Below are 27102 nucleotides of genomic sequence, written 5' to 3' on the forward strand. Positions count from 1 at the left end.
TTTCTTGCAGTTTCCAAGGACCATTTACTTCATGCTATCATGCTGGTTTGCCCACCTTGCCCTTGGGTTTGGAATGGTTCTGTTTGGGAATATCCTTTTTGTCTTTTTGTTTCCTCATTTGGGGCACATTCTCACTGCTTTAAGCTCTCTCCACTTACCAATGCTCCTCTCTTTTTTCTTCTTCTTCCTCCCCTTCGTCTGAGATGAACAGGGTGGTTGCAACGGAGATGTGTCTCTGTACTGGAGGTGACGCAATCGGTGATGGGGCTGGTGCATAGGAGGGAGGGCAAGCCCACTGAGGATCCAACGATTTCTTTTCATCATCCTCATGTACAAATATGATTGCTATGCCTGACAAGGGGTCCCCAGGGTTCCTTTCGCATTAATTTACTCACCATCTGGCACCCTTGTTGTCTCCTCCTTTGACTCTGTTCCCTTTCTTTTCTCACTTGTTGCTTATTGCGGCAGTCACACTCTGACTGCAATACCTGCCAGATTTTCTGGTTTCCGTCCAGAGTACATGCTTCTGTTCCCCCTGCTGCTTGCCTTTTCCCTCCAGCTTTTTTTTTGTCTCTTCCCACTTCTTGTGGGCCTCCTCTTTCCATTCTTTAATTCTTGTTTTCCCCACTTTTTTCCTGCAGCTTTTTCCCAAATATTCTGCCTCTGCTATAGTGCCCGTGTTCCACGTTCCCCTTTGGGCCTTGCCTCATTTCCTGATCTCTTTGTCAAAACTGCCGACACATGAAGGTACCCCTTACTATGATTCGGATGTGAGTAATACATTTGTTGTACCTGGGTGCCACCATCATTTTTGTCCATAGTCTATCCCATTTCCCTAGCCTGATTTCCAAAATGATTCTCACAATTAAAATTTAACCAGGTTAACAAATCTAAGCAACAATAGCAAATATTCTTCTTAACTTTTCTTCACTCTCGGATTCTTTTTGGGGATCTCGGCAGGGAACCAGATCAGCCTCAGATGAGGGACCACAGTGTTCCTGGGAGTCAGCTGTGGAGTCCGGGCTCGAGGGTCCTGGAGACATACTGTCAACTCTGTCCAAAGTCCCAGTTTCCTTGTGGCCTCTTAGTTCATCCCGGGCAATCATCTCAGCGAGAACCTGCCGCGCTGTAACAGAACAAACTGCAGAACACAACCAACTTTATAATATTACACCAGCGGGAGCAATGGGTAGAAAGAAGAGTAGATGGTATCACTCATTTCCTGCACTGAGCCTTACTCAAAGTATACAGCATTTTGGCATACCATATATGGTCCCTTTTGGTGGTGCATTTTTCACAAGTTTCTTACACTGGTTGTTTTGACGTGGATTGGTTCCTGTTTCTCATTAGCATATGCTTTTGTTTTTTCTCATTGGAATGTAAATTAATTACATCAAACAGTTAATCACGTTAATAATTAATCTCGTCAAACAGTTAATTTTAAGTTTCAGTCCTTGAATATTTAAGGTGATTTCTCGAGGTTTTGTTTTTAAGATATATCAGGCACCTTTATGTTTATGCAAGCAGCCTTGGTTTCGGTCTTAATATCTAATGCTAATTCTTTATCTGCAGGGCTAATCAAACCTTTATCACACAAAACAGAGGAACCTTCCCTTAGTGTTTGACATTGCTGTGTGATTTTTTTTCTGCATTCTTTACATTACTGGTCAATAGTGATTAATGCGGGATACTACTCTCTTGTTGGGAATGGGTATGATTGACAGCTGTTTGAAGTTTGTGGGTACCACGCCCTTCTGGAGTGAGACAATGAAGATATTCATGAATACATTGGTAAGTTAGTCTGCACAGATTTTTAATATTTGGGCAGGTACTCCTTCTGGGCCAGATGCTTTCTTCGGATTCACTCTCCTGAAGGCAGCATAATCCTCAGATGTGGACAGGAATGGGTCATCAGAGATGTGGGGATGGAGAGGAGTGGTTCTTCACTGATACTGCCATTAAGTTGGGCTCCTCTGGGAGCGAAGCTTTGCCATCTGCTACTTTACTGGATTTGATATTGTAGCAGGTTATAGCATTTAGAGTTAATGATTTCTTTCTTTACACAGAGAGTGTGGGTGCCTGGAATGCATTGCCAGTGATGGTGGTGGTTTAAGAGTCTTTTAGGCACATGGACGGAAGAAAAATAGAGAATTATGACATGGTTTAGTTTTTTTTTGGTAGGTATATATAGGAGGGCACCAGATCAGGGGCAGAAAGGTCTGTACTATGCTGTAATATCCTATGCTCTGAAAGATATCTTCTACCTGCATATGAAGAATTTATTTTTCTCTTGAAATGTTTGAATACTCTAATGTAAAGGGAAAACTTGTAATGGTCACTTTTATCGTATCCAATGATTGGACGTATCAATTTGATTAAAATGAACATTTTACCTAAATTTCTCTATCTTTTTCAAGCTTTACCAATATTCATTCCTAATTTTTTTTTAAATTCAGTAGACTTGTTCATTTTCTCGTATATATGACAAGGAAAACAGCCTCTCATAAATAGGCTCATCTTCAAAAGACTAAATGGAACAGGGGACTATCATTACATAATCTTAGATTTTATAATTGGCCAGTTAACATGCGTAATCTACTTTCATTGATACACTACTGAATCGCCCTTCTTGGGTAGAAATGGAATAGAATTTCTCTAAAAAATTCATCTATGTTAGCTATTTTAGGTTCTTTCTTACCCTTTCCTCTTCTAAATTGATACATAATCCTATAATGAGAAATAGGTTGAGAATATGGACAAAATTTAGCAAATTTTTGGCCATAAGAGTTTCTCTCTTGCCAATCCTATTATAGATGACCATCTTTTTCAACCTGTGTTAGATGCATGATTTAAGAAAAGGTTTAGATTAGGTATCAAAAATTATAGAGATCTTATTCAAAAGAGTTTTGCTTCTTTTGAACAAATGAAAGCCAAATTTCAACTTTCCAATAGATATTTTTTTTAGATATTTACAAGTTAGGCATTTTGTTCAGTCTAAGCTTTCTGAATTTCCTCAAATCTAGAGAAAAATTATTATTGATATACTTTTTGTTTTGCAGTTCTCCCAACATGGATCAATATCAATTATTTATAATAACTTATATATTTAAGAGCAACTTCAATGATTGGAATTAAGAGTGATTGCGAATGCAATTTGAACATATCTTTTTCAGATCAAGATTGGTTTTCCACTCTTAATTTGATTAATAAAATCCTCATTTTGTGCTTGACATTGTTTGCAACAATTTAAGATGGTGCATAGGATACATATATCCAAAGTCAAATGAGCTCGTTTTTACTTAGACGTTAATCCTCAAGGCGATAAGTGTAAAATCTTTGAAGTCTGTTTTGGGAATGCCCTAATTAAAAAAAAAATTTGGAAAGATATTTTTTCAGACTTTGTCAAAGATTTTAAAGATCAAATTCAGAACCATGCCCTCTCATTGTTTTGTTTGGCTTTCTCAAGAAGAGGATATTCTCTTGACTTCAGCCCAAGAGAAAATTCTAGCTTTTACCTTATTGATATCTGGAGGAGCAATTTTAATGAAATGGGAGGATGAGTCCCCACCTACTCTTCCCAGTGGTTACATGATGTTATGTCCAGTTTAAGCTTGGAGAAAAGTAGATACCACATTAAAGATGTAAACTTTCAATTTGACAATGTGTGGAGTCCATTCATAGAATACTATCATAATTAGAGAATTTAAGAAGTCTGGATGCTCCAGAGATTCTCTGTCTAATGTTTGAAGGTCGCTACTCGATCCATATCTTTACAATTCTACAAGTTAACCTTGTTGAGATGGAGGGGTTAGATTTGTTTTAGGTATTTTTTTTCTTTTAAAATTATTTTTATTGTTTAATCAGAAAAATAAACAAAAAAGCAGTAAATCAATTACAATGATATCTTTGCAGATTTACAAATAATAACATATGGTACAGTTGCAATGCTACTTAATTCTAAATCCAATAAATGGTAATACATAAAATGTTATAAGAGATAAGTAAGAAAAAATGAAAAGAAAAATAAATAAAACCCACAGCAATCAAGGTTAAAATTCATATTGTATGTAGTATTAAATCTAAACAAATGGCCGCAGGGAATCCAAGCAAGCACACACAGTGATATTCATCATCGCACATACTTAGTCCAATTATGGAAGGGAGCTATAAATGGGCCCCATCTTATCAAAATAAATCTTGATTTTTGTGACATTATGCCTAATTTTCTCCAGATTTAAAAAGGACATATTATCTAATTGGTCATGTGTAGGTGGGAACTCATCTTTCCATTTTAACAGAATTGCTCTTTTTGCTAATAAAATGGAGAATGCTATAACCTGTCTTTGATTAGAAGATAAAATAATATTTATATCTTTAGAAAAACCAAATAGTGCAATTACCAGACATGGATCTAAAGTGATCCTAAATATGGTTGAAAAAGTTCTAAAAATGTCAGCCCAATGTTTTTGCAAATTAGTGCAAGTCCAAAACCTATGTAACAAAGTGGCATCGAATATTTTACATTTGTCACAAAGTGAATTATATCAGAATAAATTTGAGCACATTTGACTTTGGAGAAATGTACACGATGGAGCACTTAGAATTGAATAAGACTATGTCCCACGCACAATGATGAATCATACATTTTTTTTAGATGAACTTGTTAAACATGGGCTTAAATATGGTTGTCATGGATCATATTATCAATTAAGACAGAATTTACTCTGTTTGGATAAAGGGATTATTTTCTATCCTGAACTATATTGGAATATATTATGAGAAAGGGATAAACAGTTAACTACCAAATTGATAGAATCTGATGCTTCAATGAAATATTGTTAGATAAACAATTATGGATAGATTTTTGATTTACATTTATATTTAATTTGTGATATCTATCTGATATGACCTGTTGTTTGTTATATTAGATGACTTTGTATGAAGGATTTATATGTTAAACTCAATAAAAATATTTTTAAGTGAAAAAGAAAACACCCTCTGACATTACTTTAATATTTTACAACTGTACACTTGACAAGAACCTTTTGTCCTTTGAGGTTTAATGTGCGCAATTTGTGAACTAACTCTTTCAGATGATCGATAGGAGGAAATCTCCTTGGATAGTCACGTGATTGCTTTTCTGAAAGACTGCAGGAAGGCTATCCAGTTGGTTACCATAGCTGCAAAGTGTGCTGAGCTGAACAGGCAGAATGCACCAAATGAGCACCCTCTGTTTCATCTTGTTTGCAATGAAAGTGTTTCGCCAGCCACAACCAGGAAGTCCGCTTTCCGTATGTTTTTGTCCAACCACTAAACATTTTGTGGGGTTTTCTTTTATTAATTAACCTGCAAGTGAGGGAATTTATTGTTGTGTTCGTAATGATGCTGGGGAAAGATTATATGCTGGCTATCATTATCGTGAATTATGAGGGTAGGTAAAACTTCAGACATCTTGTTCTGCATGTGGAATGATTTGGAGTTTAATTATTTAAAAAGTAGGCCTTATCTATAGCAATGCTGTAAATGATGAGCGCCATGGAGATTTGGGAATTTTACCTATTATCCATGACTAGGATTGCAAGGGACCAAATTGCAAAGCTGCCTCATCCAATTGGTTTTATAGCTCTATATTTTTTAGAATGTAATATGTGAAAACCAACTGCTGAACCAATGGGCAATAATTTTGTTTGCAATGTAACCTGATAAGGGGTAAAATAATTGCTTTGTCACTGATGAGATCAGGATATGGCCATTTGACACTTAGTTTTATTAGTACTTTGAATTTTTCTTTATTCACAAGTAATTTATAACGATATTAAAGCTGTTTCATTAACTCTTCAGTGTTGTGTTCTTTGGAGTGAACAGGAAGTAATTCTCTAATTTTGAATGGATAATTCAAGGACACTTTTGCAGAGAAGGGAGTTTGACTTGAGGATAATAACAGAAATTATAATGCCATGTTCATGTTTTATTTAGATGGAATTTAATAGCTAGGCACTACTGCTGTAGAATTAATGTAATATTGACCTTGAATATGATAAAGACTGCCATGTTCTTATGGAGTAATCTTATACACTTCTTTGGCTTATGTGGAATTTGTATCTAAAAGGGGCATCACCTAAACTGTGCAGGCCCAACTGCCAATAATTGAACTGTAAATTCTCAGTCTTATGCTTCTACCTCCGTTTATAGTTCAATTTTGTTTATGGAGGTTGTGTGAAGCAGTTTATTTTCCAGCGAGGGTATAATGAATCTGAGAATCAGGTATGCATTGGGTTTGTAAATGTGTATTGAATGAATACTTAATTGCAGGGCTAAAACTATTTCTGCTGCAAAGTTGTTTGAGTCCTCGAAGCCCACGATATGCAGTGGTTTTTGAATATGTGGTCACTGGTCATATCAAATGTTTGGACACCACCTCTGGAAGCGTTAAGGCCCTTTCATGCAAAGAAAAAGCTCAACTGTAAAGGCAGAGGTTGTCTGCCCTTACGTTGGGAGACTTGCCTTCTTGAATGTGCTGTAGCTGGCTCCAAGGTGTTGACTGCAATCCCTCTTGGGTAAAGATAATAGGCGGAGTGTTGCACTCCTCCACCTCACATGAAGTGGCTGGTTAGGGGCGGGCTGATGATGCCATCAACCTGCGACCCATCTATGACCCCCTCAAAGCAGGGGCAGTTGACAGGAGCAATCAGAGCAGGAGCAGCTGACTGGGAGCAGGAGGGGTCAGCGGGATCTGTCAGGCAATGGGAACCATTGGGGCAGGGTCAGTCATGCAGACTGTGACAGCCCTGCCAGCCACTCTGGCACCTCCCTGGGCCACTACGACCTTCAGGGCTGCTCTCTGCGGCTCAAAACGCGGCAGACCAATGGCCATCTACCCTACCCATAATCCCCCACTTAGCTGGAACTGTTCTAAGAACCACAGAGCAGCCAGAGCAGACTGTGACAACCCTGCCAACCACTCCGGCACCTCACTGGGCCTCTACGGCCTTCAGGGCTGCTCTCTGTGGCTCAAAATATGGCAAACCAATGGCTGTCTTCCCTACCCATAATGCCCCACTAAGCTGGTTCTAAGAACCACAGACCAGTTCTAGCTGCTTGGGGGGTTATAAGTAGGGAAGACTGCCATTGCTCTGCCGTGTATTTATGATGGGTGGCGCTACAGCACCAGTTGCCCCATCTCCATCAGCTCCAGAGGGTGCTACAAGGCGCTACTCAAAGTGAATGTGGCGTAGGAGCAGCCTTTTAGAGCTGCTGCTTGAAAGGTAAGTTTTATGTTTTCCCTCTACACTTGTAACCTTCATGAAAGGGCCTTTTGTCATACTTAAACATGAGTCGTTCATGCAGTATTAGGCTTCACAAAGCACATAAGACTTGATTTGATGAAATGAAATACAGAAGTCTCCAGTCACTATGTAACAACACAGAAATAATGGAGGAACTCAACAGATCTTGCAGCATCCATTGGAGGTAAAGATGTATAATTGACCTTTTGGGCCTCATACCTTGAAGAACGGCTCGGGCCCAGAAAGGTATGTTATGTATCTTTGCCTCATGTGGATATTGAGAAACTTGCTGAATTCCTCCAGCATTTCTGTGTTTTTGCTTTGATGAAGACCTGGGTGTGCTAGCCAAAACCTTGTGCTGTGGCTGTGATGCTGCTCTCAGGTCCCCAGCGCTGTATTCCAGCCTGATTACTGCCTTGGCTCCACCATGCCCCCCCAGCACAACATTGTTAGGTCTTGATTGATGGCCCATTCTCACACACAGACATACACATTCTCCTTGGCAATCCACAACTTTTGTTCTTTTTGACTTCTGCAGTGTTGGAATCAGAAGATGAAAGATCTTGTCCATATTATCTACAATGACCTGTTCCGTTGAACTCAATACATTGGCTTGTTCATGCAGTAGAAATTTGTACTAACATATCCTTGCACATTCTTTTCATTGGCCTGGTGTGCTGAGTATATTTTGCAATGTGTTAGAATTGATGAGTTGTTCACTTCTTTAATAGAAGTCAAGTTTCGGTTAAAAGGCAAGCTATTAATCTGTGATGAGTAGCCAACATAATAAATTTAATTTATAGGAGCAGAAATAGACTATTCAGCCCATCAAGTCTTCCCCTCCATTTAATCATGAGCTGATCCATTTTCCATCTGAGCCCTGGCCTTCTCTTCATAAACTGATGCTCTTGCTAATCAAGAACCTGTCGATCTGCCTTAAATACAACCAATGACCTGGCCTTTGCAACCACCTGTGGCCACAAATTCCACAGATTTACCACCCTCTTGCTAAAGAAATTCCTCCGCATCTCTGTTCTTACTGGATTCCCTTCAATCCTGAAATTGTGCTCTCTTGTCCTAGACTCTCCCACATGGGAAACAACTTCTTACATGTCTTAAATAATGTTTAAACTCTTGTCTGCAATAGGTAGATTTAGCTATTGAATTGGATGATATCCTTTGCTTTTAACAATGCTGGTAAATAATTTAATTTGGTGTATCTGGCTGTTCAATGTGCCCCTGATGGTATAGAATTCAATAAATGGATGTTGGGGAGGATGTGTGAAGCCCCATAAGCTTTCCCAGTAGTGGCAACTGCAAGCATGTAACTACAGTTGACTTCTGTGTCATAATCAATATGACTGAGGACAATGGCAATATGAGAAAATCAAATGATTTTAATGCCTTTAATGTACAAGGAACGGCCATTGTGTTGTTCTGCACTGCCTGTGCATATTTTATTACATATTCTATATCATTATGTAATCTTGACTGCATGGGATTTTGCTGGAGCATCCATGCTTTTAATTGATATGAAAGAAGTTTGATTTTACTTGTGATTTAATTTATACATGCACGTAGTTGAACATTTAGATGCATAAACAGAATGTTTGAATAACATGTCATTCCTCAGTGCATTTCCACCCACTTTGTTAATCTTCACTCAGTTCATTTACCAGATCCATCTGAGACTAATTTGAAATAGACAGTTATGACTGACAGGACAAAGCAATACAACAATTTGTACATTAAGAGTGGGTAAATAAACATTCCAGTATTTTGTGATTTGCTGCCTTATTTTAGAAATTCATGTATTTCAGTTCAAAAGTGTGCAATATAAAGGATGGTTTAAGATTAATAGTATTTGATTTACATGTTAAAATTTTTGCATAATGCATAATCATTTATTAGGATGAGAATGTGCCTTCTGGATGACAGGAGTGAGAAGCCAAATTGATGGTTGCTTTCAATCCTACAGACAACAGAAAAGTAATATTGTCTTGCTGCAACCTGGTGTCGGGGAAGAAGGTGAAAGGCCTGTTTCCTATACCTCACAGGAGACATGGATTACAAAGTGTAAAATTGGAGTACACAACAATTAAAAATAACTTCCACTAGTTCAGACCTTTCATGCAGCAACACGTGCTGGGTGGTTCTCAAAATCAATATTAAACAAAACAGTAGCACCAAGTCTTCAGGATGACCAATAGCTGTCAAAGAAATTGGTTTAAGGAACACATTTTAGGCCATCTTGTTGGAAGAAAGAAGTAGCAGGGTTGTTCTGGAGTGTTGGACATTAATAAAGAAACCAGGACCACTATTAGTGGCATGATTAAAGTTAGAGATAATCAAGAGGCCAAATTTATATTTACTATTTTAACTCAAAAGTCAAGAAATATTAATGTTGAGGCAGATTCACATTGTCACCTTATTGAGTAAAAATTTCTAGATGACCAAATATGGCAATTTTGTACAAAATATTAAAAAGAGGAAGATAGATTGTATCCAGTTATTTATTTCTCCTTTTATCTAGGAGAGATGGTGTGATTTGATGGTATTTAAAAACACAGATGAGAGCTAGTCAAACAATCTTGGCAAAGCTGTTCAATTTCTGATGAACCACAAAACAAATTGCTGGAAGAACTCGGGCCAACTCTTCAGGCTATGGCCTGCACTGAGAATTGAAATGTGAAGGGAAGATAACCAGTATAAAGATGTGAGAGGGAAAGATGAAACGGGGGTTAGTGGGTGATAGATTGTACTAGGTGAGGTGATAGATGAAGCCAGATGAGGGAAGAAAGAGGCAGTGGCTGGGAGGTGATAAGTAGGACCAAATAAGGGAGAACTGATGGGTAGATGGAACCAAATGTGGGAGGTGGTTTGGAGGGTAAGGTAGATGTGTGTGGGTGATGGGCCAATGGAAATGGGGAAGGTGAACAAAATGACTGGTTAATACACCTAAATTTATAACTAAGATGTACTATGCTCTCCAGAATGAAAGTGCAAAACCAGGTTTATAGTGATCAAGAGAGAGATGGGAGTCGGATCTAAGTGTTGCAATAATGGAAAGATATTGGTCTGATTGGTGTTTGGATAGCATGACATCAATTATAAATTCAAGATACGGATTAGTGCAATATAATTTCCTACACCAATTATATCTCAGACCACAGAAGTTGCGTAAATCAAAATCTGAAATATTGGAGGATGTGTTTTAGGTGTGGGACAGTAATAGGAAAGTTTTTACATGTTACATATTTGTGTATGAAGGTGAGACCTTCCTGGAAGGATATTACTGAAATATTAACAAGGATAAATAAGCAATAAGTTAACTAAGTTCCAAATTTCATTTGTTAAAATAGCCTTAGCAGTGACCAAGAAATGTATTGGAATTACTAGGAAATCAGACTCCTTAGCACGATGGACTGCTGAGATAAATAATTGTATACCTATGGAAAAAATTACATACGACTTAAAGAGGAAATATGACATATTTATCAGCCATATTTGGATCATATAGGGGACCAATTATAACTACAATAATAAAAAGGACAATAATAGATCCTATTATAGTATAAATGCAAGTCATTTCTCCATATTGAATTTTTTTATGAACAATATAAATGTGAGTCCTGACAGGGTATGGATTTATATTGAAAAAAAGGAGGGGAGAAGGGTTGTTTTGTTTTTCTTGTTTTTTTGTAAGAAAAAAGTTTAAAAAATACTTTGATATTGGAAAGGTTACTATGTGTATAGATATATATATATATATATATATATATATACATACATGGGGAAAACAAACAAAAATTAAATATTTTACAAAATATTGTCAGGGAACATTTCATGAATATGTAACAGTCTATTCCCTTCAAATATGAAGGTAGGTGGAAGAGCAAGTAGTATTGAGGAAACAGGGAGTCTGCAGAAGGTCAGAAGATTGGGAGAATGGACAGAAAAGTGGCAAATGAAATACAATGTCAGAACGTGTATGATCATGCACTTGGAAGAAAAAATAAACGGGCAGACTATTTTCTAAATGGGTGAAAATTGAAAATATCCAGATGCAAAGGGACTTGGGAGTCCTCATGTAGGATTGCCTGAAGTTGAACTTCCATGTTGAGTCAGGGGTGAAGAAGGCAAATGCAATGTTGCCATTCATTTCAGGAGGAATAAAATACAAGACCAGGGATGTGGTGTTGAGGCTTTATAAGGTCCATGTCATGGACATGGGCCCCCAGATTCCTCTGCATATCATTGCTGTTAAGACTCCTATCATTAACTTGATACTTTCCTTTGATATTTGACTTCCAAAGTGCAGCACCTCACACTGGTACAGACTGAATTCTATCTGCTTTTACTCTGCCCATATATCTGATACTGATCTATATTAAGATAAATTCCAAAAAAAAGGCTAACAAAATGCTTGCTTTTCTGACATCTGCTTCAAACCAGATAATCCTGTAAACATTTATTTCCTATTTGATCAAGTTATTGTGAAAGTAATTTTGAATAATCAGAATTAACATCATTCTGTAAAAATAATTGAAAATTAAAAACTTGACTTATCCTTATGAATTAATGACACAAAAATTGATAGGTTTGACAGTTTGAGTTTTATGGGTCTTTTGGGTCACTTCACAATTGCAATGAAGATTCCATCAATTGTTTATAGTTTGCTCTAAAGAAGTGGAAAGTATCAGTGGAACAACAAAGACGCTTGGGTTGATGAATGGAAACATCTATGACATGGAGAGGGTAATGATGATTTAGGACTGACAGTTCAAAGCAGGCAATGCTCTGGAATTTTCATGCGTGAATAATCAGTTGAACATTTCTAAAATGAGATGAATAATTTTTTTTGATTGTAAGGAAATTGATACAATGAATACACGGATAAAGAAGGAAAGTGGAGTTGATTTCAATCAGCCTTAATCTTACTTGAATAGTGGAACAAGAATAAGAGAATACTTGCCAAATTTCTTGGCTGAAATTTTTTATTGCTGAACATCTGCATGATGATATGCAAATTTTAATTTAACCATTGAGTCCACCACAAACTTAATGCCACTGATGCCAACTTTCTTAATCTTCTTTGCTGCAGTCTTGCACCTGAACTTATTCAATGATCAAATGGGGTTGCTTTGCAGGAGAAGTGAAGAACTATTTAGTCTTTGACATCGCTATACCAGATCCAAAGTCACCTCTAACTGAACAATGTCTGCGTATAATAAATCCATGATAACGGATACTCAGGCTGAGCTTCAAGCCATTATTAAATTCTTCATCAAAATGTTTGAGAAAATGGGCCTTGTACTAAATGTCTGGAAGGTAAAGGTTGTCCCAGTGCACAGTACAGCATCCCAACAAGCACGATCATTTTTATGTCTCAGCAGCCATCTCACTCAGCAAGGAAAGTATTGATGATAAAATTCACTACCACTACCCATACCCTCACGCGGACTTTGGCCAACTGAGCATTATTAATCAATGCTCTCTTATTCGAGAGTCAGCGGTCATGTATAATTGGCATCTCAAAGCACTGGTTATCCAAGCTGCAGTGGCAATCAGAATTGAACACAATACTCCAAATGCAACTTAACAAAATTTTCTATAGATGAATCTTAATCTTCGTTAGTCTTGTGGTCAGTGTGCTAACCAATGAGGGGAAACATCTTCTTTACTACCCTATCTATTTGCATGGTCATTTTCTAGGAGTCACAGACATGAGCCCCTAGATTCCTCTGCATATCACTGCTGTTAAGACTCCTGTCATCAACTTGATACTTTCCTTTGATATTTGACGTCCAAAGGGCAGCACTATTACTACTGCCAGTCTCTGAAATCATATGGATCCATTGACAAAATAGGCAAGTATTTTCACCTGGGTGAAGATCCTCAGCATGGCAGTTCTTATCATGCTTAACCAGCTTTGAGGACATTACAATCCTCAAACCAAACTCCCTACTCCAAACTTTGTTATATCAAGGTTAGGAAAAAAACAAATGAAAAATATTCTCAGACTCTTCAAAATGGCGTGGTTAGTGCAATGCTAAGCCAGCCAGTTTCAAATCTGATGCTGTCTGTAAGGAGTTTGTATGTTCTCCTGTTATGCTCATTCTTTCAAAAAGAACGGATTTACTTGGGTTTAAGACTTAACCGACTTTATTTTCCCTGTCCCATGTCACCTCTGGTTTCTGTTCAACCATGCACATTGCATGCTGGGAAATAGTTCTTATTTACACAACAATACATCTTTCCCCTTTTTTAAATTAAAAAAAAACACAAACACATTACTCTATCTACATAACAACAGTATCTACATTCCATGGTCAGTCTCTTTCTACCAGTTGCATCTGATGACTTCTGGCTTCACAAAATCGTTCACGTTCATTCAGGGCATCCGCAAGATTCAGCTGAAGTTGAGAAATCCATCCTGTTTATCAGCAACTTCACAAACAGATACCAATAGCTGTTGATTTTGCTGTTGCAGTTGCTCAACATTACTATACCACTAGATGCTGAGAAATCACTTCAGAGGAACCTCTTCTATCAGTACATAAAATGTGTTTCATCTTCACGTAAAATATGTTTTCTTCATGCATCTTCTAGTTCTGTCAAAAGCACTCTATTTTTCTGTGACAGATCTGACACTTGCATTGGTATCTCGGATTCTCCCTGTTGAGTAATGAAGCATTCTTATTCCCCTCCTCATCCTGGATATTGACATCAACAGCAAAGAGAAGAAAAGTCTTCACTATGTTCATCCAACCATGGCTCACTGCAAGCATGTGAGCTGTCTAGCCTGACTGGCTTTGGCATTCACATCTCCTTGGCTAAATAGTTCATCCACAATTTTCATATCTTTCTCATTTTCCACTGCAGTGAGCATGATGGGAGTGTAGCCTGCTTTGTTCTGCTGATTAATATAGTATACATTTGCATTAAGCAGCAGGTTCATAATTTCAAAATTTGAGTGAGACATGCTGTAATGAAGGGTAGTATTGCCATTTCCATCAGAACTTCTGGTAATGTTTCGGGTCGCTTCATTGTTTGCTGCAGTTTCTGTCCAACAAGTTCCATACAATGCTGTGACTCTATTTTTGTCTTCTCCCTGGTGTGAAAAATCATCCTTACTTGCCAACTCATTTTCCAGTTTTTCATTCATGTCATGCAATGAGGTTGATTCTCTCTGTACATTAAGGTATTGCTTCTCCAATGTAGTTATTATCCTTTCTTCCATGAGTGTTGTGTGCTTATCTTCGGTCTGTGAAGCCATTATGGAAACTCTTCACACGTCAAGCACTTCGCATGCACTCAGACCTATAATGGCTGTAATCTCCTTTCTACAATCAGTGGCTGTGACTTTAGATGCTGCCCTTTGTGTTTGAAGGTCACCATACAGCCCCCTTTTACTGGAACATTCCCTCCAGTGTAGCCTGTCACTTTTAAATCTTGCTCTTTACAGTGAAGATCTTGTAATTATACATAGATAACAGATTCACCTGGTCTCTGGTGTGGATCTTAAATGGAATTACTGTCTCATTTACAGTCACTGGAACAATCCATTCTTTTTTGCCAGCAGTAGTCTGTAGTGAATCCACAAATAATTCCTCCACTTCTTCATCCATTGTGTATACCTTTCTCATGGTATCCCCTGCTTTGCAGCACTTAGCAAAATGATTCTTCTTCCCACATCTATAGCAGGACTTTCCATAGGAAGGACACATATTTGGAATATGTCTACCTTTGCATCTGCTGCATTTGCTGTTTGTCCTTACCTCTGCTTTGTTGTTGCTTTGGGAAACTCCTGGTTCTCTGTTTTGCTATATCTATCTTGTGTAGCTCCTTAACTGTTGTGTCTATCTTGTGCAGCTCCTTAGCTTGTGCTCGTGTGGTCTCTCCTGTCCTACACAAATTCACAGCCTTTTCCAGAGACAAATCTTTTTCACGCAACAGTCTTTCTCTAAGTCCATTATCTAGGATTCAGCACACTGTTTTTAGTGAGCGAGTTTTTCAAATCTCTACATTCACAGAACTTACTCAGTGTGTGAAGCTTGACTAAGTATTGGTCAAAGCTCATACCTTGTTTTTGGTCACAGGAGAAAAGCTTGTATCTTGTAACAAAATATTCCTCAAATTATGTCATCAGTGTCCAACGTGAAAGCTGTCTGATCAATTTGAAAACTATTATAAATGTCCAAGGCATCTTCACCTATCGCGTGCAGAAACATAGATGTTTTCTGTTTTCCATCAGTCTCTCCCATTCCACCAGCTTCTAAATAAATGTTGTATCTCCGTTTGAGGCATTTACACTTATCTGCTAGATTGCGAGTAAACTGCATTGATGTGGGAGGATTTAACTTATCCATGCTTATGAACTATTGTCTTCTCTTACTCAGACAGATACTTCTGATACCATGTTATGCTTGTTCTTTCAAGAAGAATGACTTATGTGGGTTTAACACTTAACCGACTTTATTTTCCTTGAGGTACTTCAACTGATTTCCAACCAATTTTAACCGACAACCCCCGTTTCCGGGCAACTTCCGGGAAATGTAATTCTTATTTACACACTCCCTTTATTTATTCACTCCCTTTGTCTACATGGGTTTCCTCCCACATTCCAAAGATCTATGGGTTTTGTCAGTTGATTGGTGTATTTGGGTGGCATGGTTCAGAGGCTGGAAGGGTCTGTTATGCTGTATCTCTAAAATTTAAAAAAAATGCAAGACCCTCACAGATTCTTGTGAGTCAGAGCCCTGTAGCTGTTCAGGGGAGAAGAAGGATGTGGTAAACACTGAACATTTAGGCCAAGAGTACACCAAACTTGTTTGCAGACAGCAGAAGGAGAATGGAAAAGCCTAACAATTCTGTCAAACACACCCTTCCTCATTGCAGAGAATACGGTTTCAGACTGATTCAGCAGCCATCATAGAATTTACAGAACTGCAGTAGAAGTATGCCATTGTTAATCCTGAGGAGTGAAGCAGGCATAGTGGGCTAGGTAGCCTACTCTTGCTCCCATTTTTGTTAGAATTTCCATTTTCATGCCTCATTATGCAATCAGTTTTGTTGACGTTCTTTAATTCATTCTACTTCTTGTCCCTGACCCTGAACCTGTAATCCTGTCCATGTCTTCATTATTCCACAGTCCTTATAGAGTTTTATAAAGTGCAATTTCAGGACATGCTATTCAGTTGTTTATTTATTTTTCATGCAGAATGAAGTCATTCAGCCTATCAGAATATAGGCTGACAGTGCTATCCTTCCTTTTCTTTTACTGTAAGTCTTGAAACCCTGTTAATTATTTTGTGACAATTATACTGAGGTTTTCCACAGCAATTAGTTAACCTACCAGCAAGTCTTTGGGGTTTGGGAGGAAGTCTCCACAAAAACACAGAATCTGTAATATGGATATAATTAACCCATAATATAAAACTCCAGAATTTTTTTTATAGGAGTTTAATGTTGATGTTGACAAGTTTAAACTCAGTCTATTCAGTATATTGACCAAGTTATTTACTATAGATTACTACTGGTTACAAGTACAGCATGCTGCGGATGACTTAATTGGATGTAGGTTGGAATTGACCACAGCTGATTCATGTTGGGAATTAAATTAATGGTTAGAGGCAACAATAATAATTGCTTAGAGCAATTGTTTTCCTGGTATACCTGGGAAATATTTCTGTTTTCACAGATAATCATGTCATATGCTTTAAAAAAAAATTTTTTTTTAATTGTGTCCACTGCTTTAAAATTTGGTATAACGATTTAGTGTATAAGTGATTTGTAACAATATTTTTCCACATAAAAAGTTAAGAACAAAACATAAATAAAAAGGAGTTCATTGCACTATTCTCCTTTAAATCAGCTGTAGATTATACGGTAGTTTTTCAGATTCTTAAAACTCTTAAAAAGTTCCATTATGTTACTGAAAAAATGCATTTTGATGGGGTGTTTTTGATTTGAAATTCTAAGCAGTTTTTTTGTTTGAATTGGAATATAATAATTTTCAAAACAATGAGAATCCAAGAATTAACCATCTGAAATAACAGACTTCTTGAAATACTGCAAAGCAGCATATCATGTAAAACCAAACCATATGTCTACATCCAGTGACATGATCTGACCCTAGAGTTTTTTTTTTAAATCGTTTACAACATTTTAAAGACATAATTTGTAATTTAATATAACCTGTTGGAGTCTACATTTCCATTCAATGTTTCTGTATACATTTCTAAATGCTGGGGAAGAATTTTTAACCAAATAGCAAGAAATTCCCCTTGCAGCAAGCAGGTCATGTAATGGATGTGGCACAAAGAAGAGCATCTTATCAACACCAGATGGAAACGTACACAGTGTTGAATCTGTTGAATAAATTAAAATCTGAATAGTCTTGAAAACAGTGTTATCAGTGAAGGAAGAAATATTTTTTTGGCAGCAGTGAGTGAGGTAGCCTTTTCAATTGTAGTCCCAGTGTGATGTGGGAGAAAAATCACTAAGCTTGTGCACAGCAAACTCCCATAGGAATAAGTATTGTTGACACAGTGTAACATAGAACATTGCTGCATAGTACAGGCACTTTGGCCCACGAGGTTGTGCTGACCAATGGAAACCTACTCAACAAACTAAATTTTCTCCACTTTGCTCCCATAACCCTCTTTTTCTTGTATTCATGTAGCAGTGAAGATTATAACTTTTGGGTGTTTCATTGCTATAGGTGACTGCATTTCAAGGAATTTAAGAATCATTCAAAGGAATAATTACATTGTTTACATGGTGTGTACAGATAGAATAGGTACAGTGCCCTCCATAATGCTTAGGACAGACATGACTACTTTAATATACATACTATTGCTATGTCTCAAACATTATCATGCTCTGAAACAAGGAAACTAAAAAAAGTGCTGTAGTAACTACAGTCAAAACCAAAATGTGTACAAATAACTTTGAATAAAATCTGGAACATGGACTTTAATCACGTGAATTGTTTGGCTACAAATGTAAAACTGTCGAGCACAGGGGCAAATAAAGGAAAAGAGTCTATTTGTCCCAAACATTATGGAGGGCACTGTCATTTGTATATATGGTCAAGCCACATATGTGACTTGAATGCTGCCTGCTGCAGCCTGCTGACTAAATGAAGTAGTCTATGTTCTGAGCCTCCAAAGCTTGACTCGTTTACTTCCTGCCTAGGCCAATGTCATGGATCCACAAAATGTGATTTCAAATACTGAGTATTAGGGATGAAGTCAACATACTGGGGCAAACCTTCCTCCAAGATCCACCCAATCTGCTGGCATTTAAAAATCCTTAGCTGGCCTTACCAGTTGCAGTCATTCCCCTCAGGGACATCTCTGCCTGGCTGGTCAATTTCTCATGAAGTCCAAGGGGGCAATGCCATGCAAATTTCCCTGCTCTCAGCCAGTGAAATCTGATGCAAGCAGCGCTGGGTTAGAATGGAGAAAGGTTAAGTGAAATATGTCAAATTATATTAATTATTAAATTACTAATTAAATTTGATATTGAAATTTGATTACTTTTAATTGTCTTTTTTATTTGCATAGTTTTACTTTAATTAAAAATTTGCAATGTTGAGTCATGTTGACTTAGCTGGTTGGGCTTGGATATGTGTATTGTCAACTGTTAAAACCTTTTGTGAGTGAAGTCATCAGAGACGGCTCCTGCACTTCTTCACCCAACGTAGATCTGTTGGGTACCAGGCTCCTGCAAGATCTATGACACGTTGAAGGAAGTATAATTTATTCTTCTGTTAAAGCACCTGGCAAATGGGGACAAAAATGAGTCTTTAAAATTCAAAATGGAAGGGCTAACTGATTCACTGCAGTAGAGCGAAAAGAGATTTGATGGATGATTGTTGCATATATGAGGGACCAGTGGCAAGCTTGAAATGGCAATATTTCACTGAGAAGAGACTGCCCTGTGAAATTGAGGTTGCATTCACCTCTTGTCTGAACTTTCCTGAGGGCCTTCCTCCTGAAGACTAATGACGAGCTTTTGTGGAGGAGCAGCACCTCGTAAATTTCCTTTAAAACTCAAAGCCTTGTCTCCAGGTTTGTCATTTGTCAATGCTGTCAAGGTTTTTAAATGGCATTGAGTGAAACATTTTAAAATATTTAAAATTAAATAAAGATTTATATTTTTGAAAAATGTCGGAACATGTGAAAAAATATATCCAATTAATACACTTATTAATTTAAAATAATTAAAAATTTAACAAACAATTTTTTAAAAATGCCCTGCATTAGTTATGTTCAATAGCATAGAAGGGAAAGAATGCAAGTTACTTGCATATATCTGGACAGTGGAGGAAGTTGATGTGGTCATCATCAGTGAAAAAAAGAAGGGATTTAACAAACAAGTGCCTCAACAAATGTTGTGCTGGAACATGCATGTCATTTTGTTTAGTTGTCCCTCCCATTTCCAAAGGCAGTGGAAAGATATTGAAAACTCTTGGGTTCCATAGTTCTTTGGACAATTTGAACTTGGTGAGTTACCTGAGCAATAAATAAAAAATGAGGTTCCCAAGACTTCAACAACATTCTCACCACTGCTTTCACAAATATTTTAAGATCATTTTAACTTTGTTTTAAAATTGGGTGTATTTAAAATTGGGTGTATTTAAAAGCTGTTGAAGATCCAACTGCGCTGGGTAGGTCACGTCTCCAGAATGGAGGACCATCGCCTTCCCAAGATCGTGTTATATGGCGAGCTCTCCACTGGCCATCGTGTCAGAGGTGCACCAAAGAAGAGGTACAAGGACTGCCTAAAGAAATCTCTTGGTGCCTGCCACATTGACCACCGCCAGTGGGCTGATATCGCCTCAAACCGTGCATCTTGGCGCCTCACAGTTCGGCGGGCAGCAACCTCCTTTGAAGAAGACCGCAGAGCCCACCTCACTGACAAAAGGCAAAGGAGGAAAAACCCAACACCCAACCCCAACCAACAAATTTTTCCCTGCAACCGCTGCAACCGTGTCTGCCTGTCCCACATCGGACTTGTCAGCCACAAACGAGCCTGCAGCTGACGTGGACATTTACCCCTCCATAAATCTTCGTCCGCGAAGCCAAGCCAAAGAACATAGCCAAGGTAAAAATAGCCATGGTAAAATTCCTTTAAATATATATTCTACATGCATTCCTTTCTAAAATCACAGATAAGATGGAGGAAAACTTATAACAAAGATGGAGAAAGGTAATGAACTCTTGTGCTGTCTGTTAATGAAAGATTAATAATTCAGAAATCTTTTCCTGCCCTTTTGGGGATGAAATATCAAACAGAACACAGTGTTTGTATTATTTATATCTGTATGCTTTTTGCATCTTGTACTTGGCATTCTAGATGGTTGAGGGGCAGTAGACGAAGATGACAAGCAAAACTCCAAATATACAGGGTTAACTGGCTCAGGCCTCCTGATTTGGCAGTTGGGGGACTGGAATATGTGTTGCTGGAGATCTTGAGGCTGTGGAAAGTAGGATATTGGTTGAAAAATTTAATCTGTTTCTTGTGCCCCCAGCAGTAATAAGTTGATTTCTCTCAACTAATTTTTTGAAATCGTTAAGTCAGTTCTGTAGTTCATCCTAAGCCTTAGCCATAATGGAAATCAAAACTCCAAAGGAATCGTTTGCCATTCACTTGCAAATGAAGTTTGAAGCAATTATGTTTAACTGCTTATTTTGGGTGTATTCTAGTGTTTCAAAGATTTTCACATGTTCCCTGTAACCTCGTGGGTTACTCTTTCTCCATGCCACCTGGACCTGCAAATTCTTTCCATATCTATACTGCTTGATTGATTAATTGTCTACTGCAAATTAACATGGGTTCGTAGCTAGTAGGAGTTAGGAGAGAGTTGATAGATGTGGAAGAGAACAGGTAACAGAAAATAAATGGGATTAAGAGAGAGGATATTGTTCTTCCATTTCCTCCAATATATACTTCCATTCTCACAGGTCCTTCTCATCTAATTTTAGGGGCTGCAATGTCTGTCCTTTTACCTTGTCCCTTCCCATCATCCAGGACCAAAATATTCTTCCCAGATGAAGCAGTAGTTCACTTGCACTTCATGCAATTCATTGTACTGCGTGGTGCTCACAATGTGATTTTCCTGCTGCTTTTTGAAGAAACTAAATCTGGATAGGGGGACAGCTTTGCAGAACATGAGTGTCAGTTGCCTGACACTTAAGTTCTCCATCCCACTTCCACTCAGACTCCAAGTTTTGGCCTTTTGCACTTTTCCAGAAAAAAGAAACTCCAGGAACAACATCTGATACCCTGACTGGGCCCACTACATCCCTCGACTTAGTGGATTCAGCAGGTTCATGTTATTTGCTTCTATAGTTTGTGTCAGAACATTTCAAACTGTAGTGCAACTCTATTTTATGTTCTTCACCGATGCTGCCTGAAATTTTCAACACCTTTTGATTTACAACAATGTCATTTTGTATCTCACAGTTGCAGAACTCTATTTCCTCTTTTCTGCCTTCATTTATCATCTATTTACATCTCATGTAGATAGAACAGCAGCAATTTAAACATCTTAATCACAGGATATCAGCTGGCACACCGCCACTTGTGGAACTTGGTCTCTCTTGTTCACTCGATGAAGGTTTTCCCTTGGTTCTTTTCACCCCTCTTTTGTAACTTAAAACATATTTGATATATGATACAAGGTAATTTATACAGGTTTTCACAGATGATGTCTGACCTTCCAGAAATGTTGTGCATTCTCTGTTTTTAGTTCTGATTTCTAGCATCTGTGGGTTTTAGATTTTCATTTACAGGTGAACTTGGTCTTGACTCCAGTACTGTACATTTTCTAGCAAGATTAAGCAGGACCATAAACAAAAATTCCAGTCCATTGCCACACAGTACAGTACCCCATAATCCGAAACGCTTGGGACCAGACGTTGTTCAGTTTTTATGGGTTTTTTTTTTCAGTTTTCAGAACAAAACCAAAACAACCACAAAAACAGCACAGTAGCATCAGTAGAATATTTGAATCAGTGGTGAAACAACAACATCAAACAATGACATGAAAATTCACATGAAATAATGTTTAATGCTGTCTTGGGTAAACGTGTACCTCTCACTTTGTTCGTTTGAGATTGGTCACAGTGTTTGAACTACCGAAAGAAAATAGACACATACACCGAGAGCAGTTCAGATTATACAAATGTTTATTACAAATTCAAAAGCTGATTTCACACTACAATATGCAAGCCCTTCCCAACTATACTTATCAATGCTTGGACTGGTCCCAACTGCCGAAGCGAGGCAACGACTGCACACTTGTAGTAGGTTGTCAGAGCGCCGGTAGCAGCTTCTCCACCTCCCCTGACCGGGACGTTGGCTGGACTTCAGAAGTTCTTCTTCTTCTTGCTGAGAGATGTTGCCACCTCTCGGAGAGTCTCTCCCTTCAGCAGCGGGACCTTGCCTTTTATTACCCAAAAACTGCTTACCCAAGCACCTATTCCCAGCACAGCATGAAAGTTAAGCAAGCAAGCTAGCATGCTAGGTTAATTAACGAATAACATAATTTTCAGCTTATCATTTTTAATACAATGGTTTATTCTACATCAAGGCTAGGCTCTGACAGTCTGTGACCAAAACAAGCAGGAAGATTAAATGTTTTCGGTACACAGATGTCCTTTCTTCAGATAACAGCATCTCTGGCTCCTCGGTGGAATTTTGCTTATGTCTGCTGAGTCTAAAAACAATTAGGTTCTCAGCCTTGCAGAACCCAAAGCTGCAAGTTTTAAAAAAAAGGTTCTCAGCTCTGCAGAACCAAGAGCTGGAAATTAAGAAAAAACAGGTTAACTAAAATAGGTTAGAATCTTCCATTACAAATGCATATAAAAAAAATCTCTGCCGCCAGTCCCTGACACCTCCCAAACACTGCTGCTGGTCTCTGCTCCTGCCCAGAGCCCAAGGTCCCCGCTCCTGCTCGGGAGCCCAAGGCAACTTCTTCGATACTTATGGCACCGCACCCGATGTAGAGAGTGGAGTCACTGTCGTTGACTCCGGCTGCAGCCAGTGGTGAAGACTCGGATCCAGCTCCGTTTGGCACCGTCTCGGCCAGAAGGAAAGATTTGGGTTTTTTTTTTGTTCATCAAACTGGCGCCCACAGAGTGTCAGAGCCCCACATGGGCAAGTCAAGTGCTGAATTTTTTTTCCCAGTTGTGACATCATGTCAGCACTATTAAAAAAAAGTTTGATTTTTGGATCTTTTTGGTTTTTGGAACTTCAGATACTGGCTTCTCGACCTGTAATGTATTCTGAAAATTAAAAGATTCTATTTTCATCTTGTGGGATGAGGATTAATTTTTAAAAGATGCTAAATTTATGGTGAGTTGTGCCTTTTGTTATGCTTTGGATTTGAATCAAACCATCCTGGATTCACAGGAACTTTTGCATCCGTTTGAGGAAACGTATCGGTCCAAAAATCAGGAAAAAGACGAATGAGCTAAAATATAGTAGCTAAACTAACTTGGCAACAACACTCCTGCAATCCACAAAAGTTTAAGTTGGAATAAATTTTCAATTGGGTTAATGCCTTCTCAATTCCACTTTCCACAGACATATGGAGTGATCAGTCATTTCCGACTGACCCGGATCTCCCACCAGGGTGGAAGAAGATCACTGATGTTGCTGGTATCTATTATTGGCATATACCAACAGGCACTACCCAGTGGGAGCGACCAGTGACAACATCTGCAGAGGTCCCAGACATACGAAAAGGGTCATTGAGTTCAATAACCCCTTCTCCCACTCCAGAAAATGAGGTAAAAAAAACCTCTTTTGATACTTTAAGATCGTTGGAAGATTTTATTTTCTAGTTTTCATAATATTGACAGTTTTTTTATGTTTCAAACTAAGAGGAAAAACTTAATTCTCTTAATTTTTATTTCTTTTCCCTGTATTGTGTGTTTTCCCTCTATATCCACTCTTCTCCCTGCATCATCTCCATGTCTATATTGTCTGTATAGTGAATAGGTAAATCTGTTCACTTCTTTCTTGACACCTGCCATTGAAGCCCTTGAACTGAACTGTAAATGGCATTATAGGTGTTTATATAAAATATTAAAATAAAACAAGAAAAATATTTTATGCAATATAACATTATTTGGTTATATCTGTATGCTTTCAAAATGTTATTTAATAGGTTTTTTTTTTAATTGGTGGTGCCAATAGTCAAGTTTTGATTGTCACCAGCAAGACAGTAGATGCTTATCAATGTCACTCTGCTATTCCTTCACTCACCATCCAGGTGATGTATTTTCGGAGAGGAACTGACAGCAGACACAAGACCGTTAAATCTGCAGCAAAGCATTTTGCCACTTCACTGTGTCAACTTGTTTGGTTTTAATTTGAACAGCAAAGTGTAAATTCCTGGACTCCAGGTGTTTGCCAAAATCCCCCACTGGACTCTGATTTACTCCTTTGCCCTCAGTACCAGAGCCAGAATGAACCTTTAGTGGTCTTGCTGGTCTATCTAGTGCCAGCCTTTGCAGCTATCCCTCCACATAAATGTCCACAGGCAACAGTGGCTGATGCTGTGGCCCTGTCCTCCCACACCTCCATGATCAATCTCACCAATCTTCTCTGCTCTTTATAAATTTTTGTGATATGAAATATATTTAGAACACTGAAATGATTTAACTAAAATGATTTAAAATGCTTTTAACTAGTTACATTTAATATAAATTAAAATTTAAAAAATCCACTTGCCTTCACAATTTTTCCAAATAGATCTGTGATCCCATTCAAATGAATGGAACTCTTCCTCATGTGTTGCTCATAGTTGACGTAAAGGAGAAGGGGCCACCTTTGAAACATGTCCAGCCTTTCATTTCTGTGCATGTGACCTTGATCCCTATTCAAACATCAAGCCTAGGGACAGTTTGTCAGATTCACTCGTGTCTGATCTCCATCATCTTCCCAGCTTCCACAGTGCATTATACAATTGTGTAAGTCAAGAACAGACTAATCTATAGTGGGGATCTTGCCGATATTCCTTTTCCAAGATGCCAGGCATAGGGAATATACTTTTCAGACCTTCTGATCTGCTATTTAACATGTATCTTTACTAAGAATGAACTGAAATGAACAAAATGTAATTTTATTCTACTTGGTATGTGTTTACTTGAGTGAACAGATTTCTTTATGCTTTCTAAATGTTCCCTTATCTTAGTTCATAAGTGTTCTATCATTTAGCACTGTGATTTTTATTTGCCGCAACTATTAGATTTTTACACTGTTTCAATATAAAAATATTGTCCATAAGAGCTGCAGAAGATTATTCATAGCTGCTTTATTTATTGGTTCCTTGCATACAAACACTCAAGTAATTTTATCAGTGCATGTTATATAATTGGCCCCACTATAAGTTGATCGTTTGAATTGCATTTACTTGTTACTATTCCCAAACACCTGCTTTTTCAATTCTTAAATGTTTCTGCATTACAAAACACAATGTAAAAAGATGTTTCTGTTGCCATCTGTTTTAAATCATGTTTGTTCTTGAGCTTGTTCATTTTGATGCTTCCAACATGAGACAATGCCTTCAAGATAGGACATAACATTTAAGGAAGTAAAATGTTTTGTTGTAAATTTGCTTTTTGTTTGAATGAAAAACATTCAAGTTAATTTGCCTAAAATAATGTCATTTTTGCCTATTCAGTAACAGTGGCACAGTCTATACAGTTCTTTCTTATAAAGAATGTAAAAGTTGACCAACCATATTTTTAACTTTTATCCACTTGTCCTATCTGGGAAGGAATAGTGGAGTTCCATCTCCAAGGTAGAAGTATTGCAGTATTACCTTCTGTCCTAAAGACAAATTATCACATAGTATTGGATCTACAAAAGAGTTGCTGTTTCATCTTGATGGGATGCAAAGATGTTGCACCTGTGTTATTGACCAGTAATTCATTAGAAACCCATAGTATCGTGATCTGTAACTGAAGCGTTGAGAGTATCTCTCTTCAGGATGACAACCACAGCTTGCTTATATTCCTTTAACAAATTTAAAAAGTTGCACGAGTACTTCACAGAAATTTATCATGATTTGACATTAAGACATGATTTTAGGATAGAAGACCGTGGTCAAGGGAAGGATCGCCAAAAGGAAAGAACAAGAGACAGAGAAATTTGGAACAAATTAAATAATCAGCTGGGAAATTTCAGTGTGTCTGTGGAGGTGCAGAGATGGTTTGGGAATTGAGATCCAAAGCTTAAACACTGGGCCTGTACCTTTCATTGTGTGCAGTACTTTGAGATGTTCAAGGTGTTTATAAAAAAAAAAGTTGGTTTATTTTCCTTCTCAATTTGTTGTATTTTTAATTGTTGTATAATTAGAGTTGATTAAAAATTATATATCACACAAACTTTTAAAAACAAAACCTCCAGTAGTTTTAGTTGAAATAGTTTTGAAGCATTTGGAAGTTGTATCCCTAATTGCTTTAGTGTGCTAACCGTGCTTGTATTCTGTTTACATGCAAATGTACATCTTCCTCTGTGATTAATTGTCCATCTAGAAACCATGGACTGACTTTGCTGTACTGAATGGTGGAAAGATTAATAGTGATATTTGGAAGGCAAGTATTTTATGAAATATTTTTAATTTTTTTTTATTTTAACTGTTTTGTTACAATTTAACATCTGAATTCATTTGGGTGTAGAGGATAAAGTGCAGGTTCATGTCACACTCAGGGCCAGCACTACCATTAGGTGAACCAGACAGCTACCTAGGGCACAGACCTTGGGGTGAGGTGGGGGGGGGGGGGGGGGT

General features: G+C 37.8%; 1 protein-coding gene across 4 annotated transcripts in view; it reads left to right on the forward strand.

Annotated features, from left to right (window-relative positions):
• Positions 1-27102, forward strand: part of LOC138757472 (amyloid beta precursor protein binding family B member 2-like) — a 367320-nt gene that overhangs the window by 167932 nt on the left and 172286 nt on the right. For all 4 annotated transcript variants that reach the window (XM_069924835.1, XM_069924831.1, XM_069924832.1 and 1 more), the window contains 2 exons: positions 23889-24094; positions 26849-26908. In XM_069924835.1, the coding sequence (XP_069780936.1) occupies positions 23889-24094; positions 26849-26908 (266 nt within the window). The remainder of the gene's footprint in view (positions 1-23888; positions 24095-26848; positions 26909-27102) is intronic.

This window comes from Narcine bancroftii, chromosome 3 (genome assembly GCF_036971445.1).
Source record: "Narcine bancroftii isolate sNarBan1 chromosome 3, sNarBan1.hap1, whole genome shotgun sequence".
In the NCBI taxonomy this organism is placed as follows: Eukaryota; Metazoa; Chordata; class Chondrichthyes; order Torpediniformes; family Narcinidae; genus Narcine; species Narcine bancroftii.